At 43.1% G+C, this 18,967-nt stretch overlaps 1 protein-coding gene across 1 annotated transcript in view; it reads right to left on the bottom strand.

The window, feature by feature from the left end:
• The window catches only part of LOC146802102 (cilia- and flagella-associated protein 337-like), a 521,178-nt gene that overhangs the window by 270,672 nt on the left and 231,539 nt on the right, over nucleotides 1-18,967 (bottom strand). The window contains exons 10-12 of the mRNA XM_085621663.1: nucleotides 6,834-6,880; nucleotides 5,969-6,086; nucleotides 3,420-3,489 (exon numbers count right to left, since the gene is read on the bottom strand). Coding sequence (XP_085477789.1) covers nucleotides 3,420-3,489; nucleotides 5,969-6,086; nucleotides 6,834-6,880 — 235 coding nt within the window. The remainder of the gene's footprint in view (nucleotides 1-3,419; nucleotides 3,490-5,968; nucleotides 6,087-6,833; nucleotides 6,881-18,967) is intronic.

Genomic DNA, 18,967 nt, shown 5'->3' with positions numbered 1-18,967 from the left:
ATGCCTTGCTTGGTGTTTTATTGTTGTCCCCATTAATAATAGTCTATCAAACAACAGTAAAACCAATTGCCATCGATAGAAGTGAAGCTGTGATGCTTGATATGAAAATACAATTGAGCTAAAAGCACTTGAACAAATTCTCCCATTACCCAGATCAATTCTGGTGCAAGGTATTTGCCTCGAGCTTATATTGTGTTCTTGGAATCATCTGGAAAAAGGTAGATAAATCAACTTTATACAACAGGTTGAAAATTATTCGAGGGTTAAATTGTTTTTGCAATATTTGGTACATCTGGGAAATTGTATCTTGACAAATTTGATTAACCTGAGTTCACATATTGCTGAAATCAAAATAGGTCTTCATAGTCCTAATGGGTTAAGGAATACAGTGGTAAACATATCATTTAGAAAAAATGAAAGGTTTTAGCCAGACTAATAATTGATGGTTTGTGTAATCCAAACCCTCGCTCCAGCTGACTGAAGCTTTTTTGGTTTGGTGGTAGGAACAAGCTATCCGAATTCTCAGACCCTTGATTAAGAAAAGTACCGACATGGCGTCTAGGTTTTGGGTATGGCTAGTATTTGAAGGGGTTCATGCCATTTACAAAAGAGAATGAACCCAAATGTCCTAGCATATTTCAATTGTCATACTCACAAGTGCACTTACTTCTTGATTGTTCTTTTATTTTTAGATTTACGTCGTAAATATTTATGTGTATGTCTATTTACAATCCGGTCTTAAGGACTGTCACAATTCACAATTGGAAGATATCGATCTTGGGGTAGCCTTAGCAAGATTTCCGTTATATTTACAATACTGGACATTATACATTTTTTACTTTACAATTGATATGTATCAGGGTTTTATGTATTTATTTTATGGGCAACCTACTAAATAATACTATTTTGAAGTGAAAACTGAATTCACTCTGATGCTTAAAAGATCTGCAGCAAAAGATGTTTGCAACGGTTCAATCCTGAAATGTTAGGTATCCATGTAATGTTTTAACACAATAACCCATCACGATATCAAACAAGAAGGTTTCCTTCTGAACTCAGAGCAAACAATTTTCAGCAGTACTCCACCACAACCACTACCACAACGTTTAAATTGAAAATGCATTTTGGACACTTGTAAGGAACAACAGTAGAAGTATGACCCTGATTGTACTTAGAGAATGATCAAACAGATTGACTATTGTGCTTTACATACTGGGAGATACTTGAGGTCTAGCATTGCAATGTACTGTATTTTGTGTGATCCGTTTGTTTCTAAAATATCGCGGTAATACACATTCTAGTTCTGCAGTCGTGCTTTCAGCTGCGGCTCCGGCGGCAAGGCGGAGGGGCGTCACCCAACAGGAAAAATAAAATGATGATAACACCATGTTATTATCATTTTATTTTACAGAAGGCTCTGAAGGTGCGGGGCTGCCCACAGAGCAGAGGAAGGAGTGGTGAGCACTTTCTACCTGCGCATGATGGTTTGGCGGGCTGTCTTGGTCCAAACAAACAGTCATGCGCACTTAGCATGTTCTCCACCTGGTTGTGTTGCACACCATAGGTGTAGAACATGCACAGGCTCCCACTGACTGTCTGAGCGCGGAAACACGGTGCTCAGACCAATCACGACGCTGCTGTCATGCTGGTGACAGCAGCATTGTGATTGGCTAGGGGAGTCTGCTTTCTGCTCGACCGAAGAGGACGGAGGAGAAGCGCAGCCGGCAGTTAAGTGAATTTTTCTTTTTTTCTTAACCCCTTCTGCCCCCCACCCTACCACTACTGCCCCATAGAAGCCGCTACTGCGTGCTTCACATAATTGTGGTTATGTTAACAACTGCACAGCAATGGTGACTTGGGAAAATGCTCATTCTAGAACGGCAACCATGTTTATCATACTTGGAGAAATGTATACGCTGGCATAACATGCTTTATGTACTGGGCCATAGTGCATGTTAGCATGATGAAGGTGCTTTACATAATGGGGGCAGCAAGCATTCTAACATGGTAATGGTGCAATGCCCATGGCACAGTGAGCAGTAGGAAGACTTACTAAACAGCTCCTTCCAAAAGGGAGCAGCCCCATGGACGCCAATTCAGCAAAATGCCAGGGATAGCGGAAGTGACTTCATATGCCCCTTGACCTTCACTTTCACTCACACATGCACATGGTTCTGCATATACATGCATTCACACATACACACACATACACACACACTCTGCCTACACATGCACACACTTTCACACATACAAGCACTCTGTATTACATAAACATACTCAAAACTGCAAGCGTGCACACAACATACATACCTTTAAAAGCATTTTTTTACTTACCTCAGCTGCCAGGGAAAGTCATATTCCAGCTATGTGTACATTTTAAACTAATGGCGGACAATGTCATATTATTTACTATTAGTATAATAAAAAATTAACAAAAAGCGAGGTGAGTGAAGCCCCCACCGACGTCCATAAGTGCGATCTGCTTCTGTTCCTGCCACTGCTGACGCTAGGGGTTGCAAAAGCAGTGCCAGGGGTCACAGGGGGCATGACAGGGGTCGCAGCAGCGACCCCAGGCAACCCCTAAATGACGTCTATGATCAGCCCACTAGCCAGCGTGAAATCTGTGATGACCTCAAGCAACAATTGGGGCAGGAGAGCTCACTGAGCATCTAATTAACACCACACTGAAATGTCTACATAGTACCTAATATAAGTAGCTGCATCCTAGAATATTAGCACACCATTCAGAAGCATATCATGAAGGTAATCTGGCATACTGTGGTAGCACAGTGGTATACAATGTCATAATTCCGATAGTATTTTATTTTCTGGCACACAAATGTTGATGGGGTATTAATTTGTACAGGAACACTGTCTTATGTCAAGCACTGTGTCCTGATAAAATATTAACACTGGATTCATATTTTTCTAAGGCTGTCTATCTATGAGAAGAAAAAAAGTGTTTTATTAAATCTGATGGTAAGAAGGAGACTGTTTGTGAACAGCAAGTCTGGAAACAGCAAAGAACAGATGACTTAGTAGACGTAGGAGCTTCACCAGCGTGTCAGTTGCATTATTTATATAATAATATGTTCTAGGCAGAAATTTATTTCAGCAATCGACCAGTGGAACAGAAGTAATACGCAATAGTGATAATGCGCAGAGTTGGCTCTTCCCACACTGGTGAGAGATACCTTAGGGGGTAAAAGCCCTGTCAATGTGGCAGAAAAATCTAAATGCAACAGCAGTTCCCCTGTTGCTGTTGTGCAGGTGTTTCTTCCATCACATGGGTGACTTGGTGGTTGGACCACCCAACCTATTCACTCCTTTACTATACATACAATACAAGCAGATAGGACTCCCGACAAGGATCTATCGCGAACAACTCGTGAGCATTATTAAGAGAGTGTACATCTTACCCAGTACTAAAGCTGTAGGCTGGTGGTTTGAGGTGGAAATGATTGCCTTGATGGAATCGTAGTACTTCAGCTAGAAGAAAAACAGAAGCAATGAGCACTGCTATAGTGGAATAAACAATAACAAATAATAGATTTTTAGTTTATGACAACACTGTGTCAGGAAAGATTTAAAGCGACAACATTAGTAACACTGCCACTGCATCATAATTTAGGGACTACAGCATAGGTCTTCTCTAATATCTGTATGCGAGTCCCACAACCAAAATTGAAAGAAACTTTTCTAGGGTAACTTTGCTTGTTTGATGTTTAGTATTTGTTTTCTTCATCGACATACACAAAATGTGCTACTGCTGTCAGTGCATTTTTAGGACGAAGGGAACACCTAAACTTACACATAGAGTGCAAGTTGTATTTGTGGATTTTGTGATGATGGGAATACCTAATTAGGAGGAACCATATTGAGATTCTGAGCTCACTTATTTACCATTGTTTGTGTTATACTTTTTTAAAGTTTATAGGCTGTCATACCTCAAGTATCCAAGTGCTCTGCAAAGACAATTATATTAGGGAGGGTTATATCCGAAAAATATGCGAGTTTTGAGCCATCTACCAAAAGCTAGTAAATTGGGTTCTAATTGTAGTAGAAGTCTGGTGCATAGGCTGGGTACTCTTGAGACAAACTGATGACTTGTGAATGTGAATATCCATACAGAATAAACTTATAAATGGCACAGTAAATTTCATCTAAGAATAAATGGGTAATTTGTGAAATAGATTTGTTTTGTTCAGGCAGTGAAGCACTCTGTTGTAGAGACGTTTGTGTGCACCCGAGTCTGACCTCTTGCTGAAAAAGCCGTACACCTGTCCTGAAGCACAGAAACCCTTTCTTCTAAGAGAGTAAAGGATCCTGCAGCATGAGTGACTGTACAGAAGGAGTTAGGTGTAGCATGTCTTCAGCGTGTGGGACACCCAGAAGAAGAAGACTGCAGAGAGACGTTGGTAAACCCCAGTGTCTGTGAACATTTAGACTCCCTTCGGTGGTTCCTAGAGGGAACCTCGAAGATTGAGACACTGATTACAGAGACCTGTGTGGCTGTGATCACGAGACAAGACAACCCGTCTGTGATTGCTGCGTAATCATCCGAGTATTGGCCTGTGCGTGGCTGTTTTATCATCTGCGTATGGGCCTTTGCTTGCCCACATCATCAGCAAGGTATTGGCCTGTGTGTGGGTGCATTATCACCATAGACTTGGCCTGTGTTACTGCATTGTAACCAGCCTGTACAGGACTTCAATGGATGGCCTATGCAGAGCCTCCACTACCTATAATGAATTTGGATGGTCAACTCCACATTTGCTAGGCAGCCAGCTTAGCAGCCATTGTGGAATATGCCAATGGAGCTACTAACTGGTTACCAACTGGTGTACCAGCTATCTCAAAAAGATGATTGGCTGTGTACGCTGAGCAAGAAGCCGGGCAGATGCTCTAAGGAATTTTTCACCACATGTAGTAGGAAACTTCAGACTGACCCATGATAGTCTGTGCTCAAGCTTGTCAAGTTGTGATGCTGCACCAAAGCTCTAATCATGCTAATACCTCTTACCTTCAGGGTAGGGACCAGCTAGATCATTGATTTAACAAATGAGGGAGAAGGATGCAGGCTTAGCACTGTTTGATAGCACCCAGGGACACTATATTGTATTGGTTTGCGTTAGTGTTGTTTCTTCCTTGAAAGATGACCACTAGAGCGGGCATTTGTTTACAGCGCTGTTACTGTCGAGCTCTGAGCTCGAGCACCCCCACACTACCTCCCAGAGAAGCCTGTGGCTGCTCACCATCAATACCACTGAGAGTCAAGTGCTGAAGGGGTTGTACTTGGCCCAGTTTGCAGAGGCATAGTAGGATGGATCCCAAAGGCAAACAACCTCAACCCCAAGGGTTGACGACCATTAGCTGTTGCATGTTCACCCCGTCCCCCCCAGAACGGGGTTTCTCACACAATAACTGAAACATGAATTGACATAATATTGCCTATAAAATAGTATCAACTTGATTTTATTTTGAGGTAGATTTTTGTGTTGTGCCTGCTACCCCCTTGTAGCACCCTAAACATCTAGCGCCTGGGCGAATAAAGAGGAAGAAGATCCACCCAGGGGCCGTTGGATACAAGTAAAACAAATATGCAAATATTCAAAGACAAACATGCATAAAAAACAGAAAGCCACATTTTACTATACTAACGTAAATCAATGGGTAATTGTGTGAAATAGGTCAATAGGACAGATGCTCAGTTTTCCATTAAATCATTGTAATACTAGGTTTTTTGGCTTTGAAGTCATAATTATGCGCCAACAATGAGTCCAAGAAGCTTATATTTATGAATGTGACTAATATCTTTCTCTTTCTTGTGCCACCGTGGCTGCTCCTTATCTCTAAAGCAGTTGAGCTTTTCACTTATGACCTCTACCTTTAATTTGATAACAACCCCAGGCTTTACTTTAATCCTCCAGTGTCAATCTTTGCATCTGTTGTCTGTTTGTGTTTTTACCTGCGTGACCCAATCTTCATGCACTTTCCAGCTGATGAATGTGACATGAGGCGAAAGCGTTGCGTAGTCAATTCCTATGTTAGGCATGTTGTCTACTCTTGGCAGCTTCTTCCAGGTTCTGAATATCAAAGAACAAGAAGTAGGTTTACTCTTAGACAAGTTATTTCAGTGGTAGTGTCTTTAAGAAGAGTGGAGAAGAGGAGACTAATGGCCTCAAAGAGGAATACAACCATATGGTATCTGTTATCAGAGGTCAGGGTGAGTTCACGTGTGTGTAATAGCTGACCGTGTTATGGCAACTAATCCTGGATGTCAGTGATTGATGTGTAATAAACAGAGCCAAGGGGGTAGGTTCTGTCCTGAAGGCCATGCATTTGGTGAGGGTGTGGCAATATTTGATGAAGGGATAGGTGGCTACAGAGATTGGAGGCCTAGAGGGATGCCAATCGTCTTGTTTCGTCTTTCCAAACCTTCATCTGAAGTGTGTGTAACAAATTACCACCTTGTCTGTGTTTACTTTTTAGTTAAAATTCATCTGAGTTGAAAAGCTTATGACGTCAAAACATTTTCCAAATGAGTGTCAATAACCTTTGGTGAATTGTGCTGGCGGGATATCAAGTTTGTCTTTATTGTAGTTTTCGTGTAACAAGACCATTGTGCAAGACGGGTTGACATACACATTTTGTAAAGGTAAATCTGCCTCTTAGGCTATATCTGTCACTGTGTTTATAAACTAATGTGGAAGGATAGCATAAGCAGTGACCACAAGTTACAGAAACATGACAGCTTTCATAGAATCTTATTTTCTAATAGATTATCCTGAACATACAATCGAAGAACGATACGTTGAATTTTAAATACTAACCTGAGAAGTTCTCCCACAGATGTCAAAAGTAGAATGTTCACACATCCCTGTGAAAACAGAGATAAAAACAAATAACGTTACACTCCTGTGTTGCTGCACACGTATCTACTCCTACATATGTGGGTTTTAAAACTCACAATCATTTTCCTTGAAAAACATCACTGACAGGCAAAGGAATACATGTATTATCTCTTGGGGTGATGACCCCCTGTTGTCTTGTGAGCAAAAAGAGTACGTAAAACATATTGCTGGTTGGCACCTTATACTCAAGAAAGTTCACACGTATGGGTGCAACCACAGGTTAATTTGTTCTTAAGGAGAGGCCGTTAGCGTTACGTTTTGATCGCCAAGCGCTGTAAGAGCGCCACCGGTGCTATCGGTGCTGCCGCTGCTGGAGGCACCGTTGAAAGCATCGGAAAGCCGCAGACTGGCCTGACCTGGCCTGACCTCTACCCTATCCCCAACCGGACCACAATTCTTCGAGGTGAGGTTTCCGGCCCCTCTGACCCGCGGAAAGGTTGTCTGATGCGGTCGGAGCCGCAGGCACTTTGCCGAACACTATTACCTGGTGCAGTTCGGAATTCGCGAACTCTTCCCTAAACGCGGCAGGAGATCTCTAAGCACTCCTGAGAGCGATCCACAGAGATTCCTATTGGCACTTGATGTAGCTCTGACTGGTGTAAAGTGCCGCGTGGAGGAGCTCACACTGTGTGGAGGAGGTTCTGCTGATTTGTTGTGCTCTGCCCGGCGGAGGTAGCCCTGGGACTGGGACATCTGGTTCCTGAGGGCACCCGAGCAGGCGCGGGTGGCAGAGGAGAACGGAGGACGGTGTTTAGGATACAGCAGGCTGTAAGGAGGAGGACAAGAGAAGGGTATTGGATGGAACATGAAGTGGCTGCTGGGACAAGTGACATGAAGTGCTCTCCTGAGGGTTGTCTAGTTAATGAATTGATCTGAAAACTGGAGTGGATTATCAGGAGGATTTGTTTGGTGACTACTGGCGTACGGGACTGCGAGGACCAGCAGCCCGGTTCTTTCATCAGCTGTGCCCTCTTTCCTTTGTCTCCGCCCCTGCCTGCAGCTCGTAGGTGTTGCCCCGCCCATTCCCTAGGGGGTTTATACCACCTCTTCACCCGCGGGACACGCGCGTGCGCATGCCAGGTGAAGCCTGGGCCGAGGGCGGGCCCGTTTTAGCCCGTACGAGACTGAGAGAGACCGGACCGGGCCATCCCATTTCCGCTTGCTGTAAGTACGCTTTTCACATCTGCATAGTCCAAGACACAAGAGAGTGGAAATTCCCCACTAGCATTATTATGGCTTGCAATTTGAGGAGTAAGACTTCAGCTGATAGAGCCCAACTAACAGGAACTCTAGATAACTTCATTACCAGGGCCAACTCATGATTGATCAGGGGATAACCCTTATGGAGACACGAGTGTCGCAAGATCTTGTGATGGCTAAACGCTCTTCATTGGGTCACTTTGCCACTGCGCGTACACCGGAGCGCGACGGCTGTAGTAATTTGTCTTCTGTTGAGGCACTTGTCCAACCCCCTCTTTCCTCACAAGACAATGAGTCTATAGCATTAATCTCGAACTCTAAGACAACGGAACCTTCTATGGATAATGACCCCTCGATTTTGGCTAACCCCACGGAGAAATTGGGAATTCGGAATCCTAGGGAGAGACTCACAGGTGCTAAGTCAAAATCTAAGAAGAAGCACATAGCCACTGATTCATCTCGTACTAGGAAGTTGAACATGGCCAAAGGACCAGGTGCTAGGGTTGTAACACCATCCATTAATGGATGTAATGTCCCTAGTGTTCCAACTAAGCATGGCCTGCCAGCATCAAATGTATTGAGCTTAGGGCCGAAGGAGATAAATGTCGCCCAGCTTCCTAGTGGAATACCAATGTCTGAGGATCTCTTGTTTACAAAACTGGGCGCTTTATGGAGATCTACACTGGGTCCATTGGAAGAGAGACTTGGCCGAATTGAGCATCAGCTTTGCCAATTAGAATCCGCCTTAATTGATGCTCAGGTCGGCATAAAGTCAAAGTCAACTGGCCCGAGAGTCGATAACTCTGTAACTAACCCTGTGTCTGAAGGAGCCAGATTAGATCATACTCAGCCCCAATTAGAGCTGCCCTCCTCAAATGCCAACAAAGTCCAATTCCCAATAAGGGCCGATTCCATGCTCTCAGTACCTCAAAACTTAGTTACGCAGTTACCGGCTCAGGTGGAATCCCAGGGGGTTAATATAATTGATCTACCGCCAGAAACCAGTCCATATCTGGTTGTACTGGCGGGGATCCCTGAGATAACAAATCCAACCCAGGAATCTTTTGCATCACTAAAAAATAAAGTAACACACTGGCTCAATATTAATAGACCATTACCGCATCATATTACTAGTGAAATTATGATGGTATGTAGGGTTCCCTGGTTGGGCCGCAGCCCAAAGACCATCATAGGTGACTGTGTGCTGATTAATTTCAGGGATCCCAGTACAGTGGAGCACATTTGCAGCTGGAGTCACAATATTAGCGGGTCAACTATCCATTCCCTTCCCCTGTCATTTTTCTACCCTGTAACACCGGATTGTGGAGGTGGATGGCCTTGGGTAACACATCCGGGTAGAAGAAGGCCAGCGAGGGGTCGGCAAGGGCATTTAATTGACCAGTTTAATGTACCCACGCATAACCGGTTTAGTGGCTTGGAGATGGTGGATTGACTACGGTACACTAAGTTGAACACCTCCTGTTCTATTCTATGTAGGAGTTATTCAAATTCAACTGGAAAATCAGAGCTTTCTAGCAACGGTTCACTCTCCATTTCCAAGGATCCTGCCCCCCATCCGCAGGCCCCCAACATGTTACTCGTTCCTGAAGCTCCAAGAAGCAAAGAGTTCTATCCCACACCACAGACCCTAGAATCGAGTATCTTGAGAGAAGTACATTTGGGCAGCACTGCACTCGGTAGTGACGTAACTGGCAGAGACCAAATTGCTAACAATGCCACTCCCTTGAAGCTTCTAAAAATGTTATCTGGGAATGTGGCAGGCCTGACGAATAAACTACACTGCATGGAGTGGGGGGACATGGTGGACCAACACGATATTTGTCTTTTTCAGGAGACTTGGGCCAGGGAAGAACATTTTAGAGCGGGATTTGCCAATTATTTTGTTCCTGCCAGGTGGGGAGGCAAAGGTAGACCTTCGGGCGGTCTCACCATTTGGGTCGCTCTTCATCTAGGCTGCATGGTGGAGAACCTGCCCACTCATTCTGATGATGTTCAATGTATTAGTATTAAATGGCCCAATTCCGTCAAGTTAGCCATTGTGAACGTATATTCACGCCCTGTAAGCTTGGCCACAGAGTCCCCTACTATAGATGTACTGTCCAACTTTCTTAGTTCATTCCCAGGTGACTCTCACCTCTTGGTAGCTGGTGATGTGAACTGCCACTATGAGCCCCTCCTGGGAAAAAATGAAGGGGCCCTAATGGGAGAGGATGACTATTGGGCTATTCCACCTTGCCAATCCCCCCGTCCAAAAATATGGTCTCCATTGGCGATTCAGATCTTGTCTCTTACTTTAAATAATTCTTTAAGGGCTTGCAACGGGCGTACACCGTCCGATATTCCGTCGATTTGCACCTTTAATAAGAGGGGCCAAGAATCTCGCCTGGACTATATTATGGTCGAAACAAGGTTGTGGCATAGAGTTGTTGACTTCAGGGTAATCCAAAGGACAGATAGCGATCATAATGCGTTATGCTTTGAAATGAAACCCCTAGGTCCATCTGAAACTTCAAGCTCGGTCATGAATGACCCAGATGAAGGGCTGTTGCTCTCCAATAACAGACGTAGGGTAAAATGGGGGAATCTATTGCAATCACGTGATGATCTAGGAAAATTATATGACACTGTCCTCCCCAGATTAATGGAGGTTGAGGCTTTAATTACTAAAGTCCCTAATCCGGATTTTAATGAAAAGTTAAGGTCTATTCATTCGGCCCTAGTTTCCAATCTAGCTGAAGTCCTTAATCCCCTGGCTCCGTCAAAGAAGAAAAGAACTCCAGCTGTGTCCTGGTACAATTCTACTTGTAGAAAAGCTAAGTCGCAGCTGATTATAGCAGTCAAATCGGCAACATGCAAAACACAAGTCAGGGATCGGCGACTGCATTATTAGGTGGTAATGGCCAATGCAAGGAAAGACTGGGACTTGGACAGGTGGACTAATTTAACTGCTGCTCTCGAAGCTAGGGACGCCCGCAGATTTTGGTCATTAGTTAGTACTGGGTCGGGGGAACTCAGACCGGCGATAGAACCTAATATTGCTCCAACGGTATGGGAAGCACACTTTGAAGCTTTATATTCAGATAATCAGCCATAGGATGTTATGTTGGTACCCTTGGCTTTACCCACTTGTTCGGAGGTTCTAGAATTCTCCTTGGAGGAGGTAACTTGCGTGATTCGCAAACTTGCTGTGGGTAAGGCACTGGGGCTGGATAAACTCCCGGGGGAGTTATTCAGGCACCAACCAGGGATTTGGAGACCCTACTTTGCCATCCTCTTTAATGCAATCCTTAGAGGTATGCAAGTTCCAGATACTTGGTTGGGAGCGGAGATTGTCCCGATTTTTAAGAAGGGCTCTCCTCTGCTCCCAGTCAATTATAGGCCTATTAGCCTCATAGATGTCCCGCAAAAAATGTTTGCGCGGCTGGTTCTGGATCGTCTGATGGTGTGGATAGAGGAAAATGATATTCTAACTCCTCTCCAAGCAGGCTTCAGGAGGAACACATCCACCATGGACCAGATCTTTCGCCTGATATTACTATACTGGAAAACGGCAAAGATCGAGGGTCTCAGTCTCTACATGGTGTTTGTGGACCTCGGGTCCGCATTTGACTTAGTCCAACGGGACAAACTTTGGGGGGTCCTCAATAATCTTGGTGTTCCGAGACAAATTCTGCAGGTACTGATGAGATTACACGAGGGGAACTTTGCCAATGTTAGAAGTGGTAGAAACGGGGCATTGTCTTCAAGGTTTCCGGTTGGTAGAGGTGTGAGACAGGGTTGCGTCTTGACACCAACCCTGTTCTCCCTCTTTATCAATGGTGTAATTGCTCATTTGGAAAATGTACCAAATAATGACGCCCCAAGGTTGGCAGATAGGAGGGTTCCGGCGATCATGTTCGCCGATGATACCCTCCTTCTTTCAAAGTCCCCCATGGGAATTCAACATATACTGAATGGCTTTGAAGATTTTTGTCGCATTTGTGGTCTGGATATAAATGTAAATAAAACAAAATTTATGATATTTAATCCTCCGCCTTCCACTCGCGCTAGCCCGACCCTGGGGAGTGAAAGGCTGGAAAGGGTCAAAACATTTCAATATTTGGGGGTTACCCTTGAAGAGAATCTTTCCTGGGGTCCGCAGCAGGCCAAATCACAACTGAAACTGTCACAGCTGACGGGGGGTATTCTTAAGGTTTCAAACCTATCGTCATATAAGCCAGTGAGTCCAGCCTTGGAGATTTATAAGACCCAAGCAAGGGCTGCAGCCCTCTATGGAGGGGAGCTGTGGGGGCACCTAAGTGGCTCACCCATCGCGAAAATTGAATCTAAATTTTTAAGGCAGCTCATGTTACTTCCTCAGGGTACTCCGCTTCTCCCCCTTAGGTTGGATCTTGGATTAGGCCCAATAGAAGATGAGCTAGCACTAAAACCTTTAAGGTTCTGGCGCAGGCTATGGGCAACACCAGGATGAGTTTAGTGTGTCCGGGCAAGAGTCTGGATTTTTTATGGTTGATTATGATAAAATATCCAATTGATGCAAGTATATCAAGCGATACTGGTGAGAAGTTTGTGCTTTTATTTGTTTATCAGAAAAGAGCAAGGATGGCACAGCCAACACGTGTTTCGCCCTCTAACCGGCCATTATGGGCAACACCAGATCTGTTATACTATAGGCAAGAACTCAAGCAGATATTGACCTATAGTAGCTCTGGGAAAATCCCCTGGCTGGCTTTTATTAGACATGAATTCTTGAGATTGGGACTAGCGCCCTTATGGGATAACCCGGAAAGTTCTTGCTCCCAAGTCTTGAGCAAGTTGCTTACCAAGATTTTTAAGGAAAAACATTTGAACTTTACATTCCAAGCTTCCAACATCGGTACTTTGACCAAATCATTTTTAATTGTTATAAATGTTTACTTTTTTGAGAACTTCATGGATATTGTTTTTCCGCTCCAGGCAAGGAAACTTTTCTTACAATGAAGATATGGCACTTTAGCCTTAAAAGCTTTTACCAGCAAATGGTCAGTTACAGCAAACAAGCACTGCCCTAGGTGTAGTTGTGATGTAGAGGATGAACTTCACGTTCTTTTTTTTTGTCCTGCATACACTAAATCCAGGAGGCAATGGCTGGTACCTCTCTGCAATAACCTTGGTTTTAAAACCTTGGTTTTAAAAACTGCTTACCTGCTTTTAGAATTCTTAAGTCTGACTCGTCAAGTTGTATTGTTTTTGCACTTTCAAAGTTCTTGCTAGCTATGTGGACGAAGCGGCGCCAATTAATTGACATTGAATGTTAACGATTTAATACACTGACTTCTTTTCTTTTAAAAAAAAAAGATGCTTAATGATTTTATGAAATTGATTTTTAAAAATGTAAATGACTATTAATCATGTATTATTAAGTTTTATTCTGTACTCTTTTATGGCCAACATGGCCGAAATAAAGAATTTTTTTATTTGATTTGATTTGTTCTTAATGTTTGTGATTACAGGTTTAAAGTCAACAAGTTTCACGTAACAGGCTCCGCTACATAATATCCTAATACACAATGTTCCAGAAATAAACGGGCATATTCCCCCTGTAAATGTTTTGATCTGCTGAAATTTACTGGGTAAAAATATGGAGGAGTGGTGTTACTTGCAAAACATCATGGGGCAGACTTACTAAAGTTGTGCATCTGGGTTGCATCAATTTTGTTGGGCCGCCCGACACAAAATCCTTTTTGGCATTTACTAAGCCACGTAAAGCCACTTTGTGTGGCTTTGTGTGGTTTAGTAAATATGAATTAACGTAAGACAGCGCATAGTGCTGCATTGAGGAGACTTGCATTTGAAAGGCGTACCATATGTGGAGCATGGGCATTCCCATACATCCACCCATGAATTTTGGCACATTCCCAGATTTACTTAGGCTAGTAAACCTATGAATGCGTCAAAATGCAATGCCTTCCCCAGGCAGGCATAACAAGGAAAATATGTTTATTTGCCCTTGTTGCTTATTCTTACCATGTGTGCTGCATTATGCAGCACACATGGAAAGAGGAATATTCCTCTATGGACTGTTTTTGTGCAGGAAGGTACAAAAAACTATCCTGTCCCTAAAGTGGGCACCCTTGACGTACTTGAGGGTGCCTAGCCACTACGCAGCCTCAAGTGAGGCAGCGCAGTGAGAGAGCTGAAGAACATAATATCTTAGTAGATATGGCAATTTTCAGCTCCCCCATTCATACAATGCAGCACATTGCAGCAACTTGCCTTGCTGCAATACGTGGTGTGAATTCTAAGTAAATCTGCACCCCAGTATGCGTGGTAATACCTGAATTTAACGTCAACTTATAATGAGGGCATTAAATACATTCACACTCTCCCAATAACCCCAGAAAGTACAAATTTGCTAATCCACAACAGTAAAAAACATAAACCAAGTATCTGAAATCATCCATAACATAATGGAAGAAACTCGCCTATATTTCAGCACCATCATGCTCGGATGTAGCAGGTGTAGTGTCCTGCCCAGGTACATGCAAATGATCAAGCCACACATGGAGCTTGGTATTTCACGTCTTTATTCCTCAGCATGTACTCATTAACTGTACATTCTACATCATGAATTCTATCACTCACACCCATGCACTTACATCACTGTTCTATGGAGTGTGTCAGAAACTAAAAGTGTTCCAATATCTCTAACTCTGAAGACACTACAGCAGGTACTCTGGAACACACCAAACATAACTACTCTTTGACAACCAAGCAGCCGCGGTCGGTAGTAGGAGTAACTGTAGGGCGGTGACGTGGGGAGGGGGAGGGGCAGGGTGGGGGGTAGTAAACTATGGATTACGGAGGTTTACAGGTAAGTTAACATATAAATTAATAAAACAAATTTTGTTGCGTGCACTGCATCCCCAAATGCGATGCTGTGCACGCAACGAAATTTGTTTTATTAATTTATATGTTAACTTACCTGTAAACCTCCGTAATCCATGGTTTACTACCCCCCACCCTGCCCCTCCCCACGTCACCGCCCTACAGTTACTCCTACTACCGACCGCGGCTGCAACCAAGGCAGCAAAACAACATCATATTCATCAAACCCCTCACTGTGCAACAGGCACTTCCGATATCGCCTGCAGCTCCCTCCAGCACAGGGGCTCACCAACCACTTCATGCCTGTACACTCAAAACACCACCACAACAACATAGTCAAACAATCTCTCACTCCACAAGAAGCCGAACCTACAGGGGCTGCAATCTCCTCGAGCAAAGGCTGTCAACAGCTTACAATGCCTGAACACAGCACAGCACTCATACTTACGGGCTCGATATTGGTGTTTTAAAACATTTTTGCATTCTCTCAACTATCATAATTAGAAAGGCCCGGTACTGAAGAAAACCCATGGCACCTGTGAAGGGCACACAGAAGGGCTGATACATGTTGACCTTCTGTGTACAACATAACAAATTACAAAGTGCAGTTTGAGAATCAGGCCTGTATTGTTAAAGACATATAACCCATTTGCTGATTGTAGCGGAAAACATGCTCATGTTGTTTTTAGTGAACGTTTTGCACAAAGGCTTGTGATGAGTTTTAACAGTAAACCTTTCCCCCACAGAAAATTATGAAATGTAGCTGATTGCCCAGTTTTCTGCTAGGGCCTCTTTCTCAGTTACAGAATAAATAAACTACTCTCCCCTTAAAGCTCTTGACCCAAACAATGTTTGTCTGTTCTTTCCCTTGTGCCACCTGCACCAAAACGGCTACTAAATCTTTCAAACTGGCATCAGTAACCACCATGCAACTTATTTCCCGAATACATGCTTGCAAAATCAGACACCTTTCTTAACCATTTTGTGCCAGCTGAAACTCCTCCCAACATTTTTATGTCCAAATGATCTCAGTAGACTTCCTCAGTTCACCCGTCATGGACCGCTATATTTTCTTTAAACCTGCTGCAAAATGTTGTGATTCTTAAGAATGACATCAACTCTTTCTTGTTCTATGAAACTTTAAGTTTCTGAATGGTTTCCACTAACTCCTTTCTTAGTTTCATAACCATCGCAAATTCAATGTCTAAATAATTGTTTTCTTCATTGCCAAAGCAACACTTATCACGTGTCAGTATAAACCCTGCTCAGATCTTCTTAAGATCTCCTCTTCTACTGTTCCCTGTCACCGTAGATTACAACTATTTCCTCCTGGTTTATGTGCCTCTTTGAGACCTTGTACTTGTCAAATCAGGACGCTTCTACTAGGGAAACCTCTTGGCTGCACGCCCCTGCTCCTCTAATTTCGGAAACATGTTTCTTTCTAGACATATCTCCTGGGCAGCCTCTCTTCACCTGCGCAGTACCCACACTGTGGCATCGCTTGATCAAAGACACAAGACCACCTTCTCAGCTGCAGACCACAAAGCATCCTCCATTCTCCAGGTTCTCTGCACAGCAGCTTAGAGTCAAATGTACTGCAGCCTCTTATCCTTACTGACTTCATCAATAAGGGGCCACCAGCTGGCACCAGCTGCTGGAGTTCTGACGTCAGTTTCAGTTATACACTTAGGACGTGCGATTTTGATCATACCCCTTGAAAAGCATGGGGACCAGCTGGGACTTTTACTGGACCCTCGTCTAGAGTGAATTGATACTGTGTCACCACCAGTAGCACTTAACACTGTGCTGAGTGGTATCCCAGATTTCTGGGTGATGGATGTTCAGAGCAACACATTTTATTCAAACCCCTTCGTTCCAGAGTGGTATGCCAAGAATACAGTTCGCACATCTGTATTCCTTCTCTAGCTCAGACTGAAAACTAAAAAGCAGAGTGTTTCTGAAGATCCTCAAGCTGACCCCAGCCAAGCTGTAGAGATAGCAAGTCAGGGTGTCTCAACCACTGATTTCTTTGCATGAATGCCTGTTGCAATTGTCCTAGTTTATCTATCTTATAATAAAGTTCTTTTTTTCTAAGGTAAAGCACTGAATTGACATTGATGTTTATGAGATGTACATGGGCCTGATAATCATTTTGACACGCTGCAAAGCCCACAATACCATGCAGCCCATGCTCTGCTTTAACATGCGAAAACATGACCATGTGAAACCGATATTAGAAAACCTTTTTTGTTTCCTAGTGAAATTGAAAAAAGTACCTGGCTACTTTCAAAACCAAGCTTCATATTAGATTTCAGCCAGGAAGCTTTTCTTGGTAAACCTTTATTTTATTAAATAAAAACAACCAGAGGACAACAGCTTGAAGGCCGACCCCTGGGTGTGCACAGCCACATACGCTTGAATGCCTTATATTTCAGTGAAAAAGAAACACCCTGCCACCTCCATTCAGAAAATAACCAGAGACTGAAACTTTTACAGAGACATTCAGCATATTACCAACACAGACTAAATCAGAGTTACAGGAACATCAAACAGAGATGCTTAACCTTGTGCTCGATTGGTGCTACCTCTTTTTTCCAATGCCCATTAAGATTTTTGCCTTTTTATCTGCAGTCCGCAGTAATCACATGGCTACTTATTTGGTGCGTTATAAAGCTCATAAGAACAATAAATTATGCAACAACAAAATGTATGTATTTCAACTGGGAGACAGGGTAATACATTTAAAGCTAATGTTCATGGAAAGCACAGAGGTCATAATAGGAAAATCTAAATAGATATAGTCTGCCTTGAAAGGTGGATAAGCCTTGCCCTATTTCAAGCTACACATCGGGGCAACCAACTTAACTTAATTGAATCTGAAAATGTTTAACTGTTCTGGATTTGATGTGTGATTATGTAATAGTTGGCAAGATCAAATAGGGCCCTGGTTGGTCTTCAACCGCAGGAGAATTTGTTTTATCTTGAGGGAATCAGGGAAGATGTAGTAAATGAGAATTGTATCAGTATATATTAAATCAAGTTTGGGTGCTCTAACCCCGAGGTTCAACTGCCAAATAATCCTCTCAATGTCCCATAATCATAAACAAATGAAAGGGGAAGCCCTCCAGAATGTTATGTCATCCATAATACTATTATCACGCAAACTGTACCAAAGTTCCAAATGTTGGCGGTGTTGTGGTGACATCATAACAATGTTATATCCACCAATACATTTAAAGACAATAGGTTGTAAAAAAGGAATCAATATTTTTTGTTGATTTAAAATGTAATCTTGATTTTTGCTTGAAATGGTATTCATCATCTTAGGACAGTCAACGCGTTTTGTCTCTATCCAGGACTTAATCAGGGCTAGATTAGGGCTAGAGAACCTTATAATTCATAACCAGAGTAATTTTTCACAGTGTTCCGTGTGAGGTGACATGTTCAGTAAATGAATAGCAAAGCCGTAACGTTCGCTATACGGCCGAGCTGCATGTGCTGCTCTCTCAGCAAATTGGGCAGCAACAACAAAAGAAGCTCTTTCTTGAGCAGTCTTGTGGTTGGGGAGCTGCCTAATTGATACATTCCAACCCTCCAATACTACTTCACCTTCTCAGCCATACAAATCTTGAGTATGCTGTGACAAGTATGACTCTAGTTAGAGGAAGGCTAATGTAGACCACTGAAAAGATAATAGTACAGATCAGTGAAATTAGTAATTACAGGTTGTGTCAGAATAGTAGTAGCCGGAGTTCAGACTTACTCCTCCAGTGTCTTGATTTCACCACATACCTCTCTTTACAGAACCCATTAAAAAAGACCTTTGGCTCCCATTCTTCCCGACGTTGCTCAAGAAGATTTAGAGGAAGGAGGTGCAGTTCTGTTAAAAGCAACATTTTGGCAAAGGAGAGCATTCTCTTGTTTGTTTACTGTCAAAATGTAGTACAGTCCATCTCTCAGTCTAT

Source organism: Triturus cristatus, chromosome 8 (genome assembly GCF_964204655.1).
Source record: "Triturus cristatus chromosome 8, aTriCri1.1, whole genome shotgun sequence".
Taxonomy (NCBI): Eukaryota; Metazoa; Chordata; class Amphibia; order Caudata; family Salamandridae; genus Triturus; species Triturus cristatus.
The sequence above is the reverse complement of the archived record's forward strand: the minus strand, read 5'-3'. Positions and strand labels throughout refer to the sequence as shown.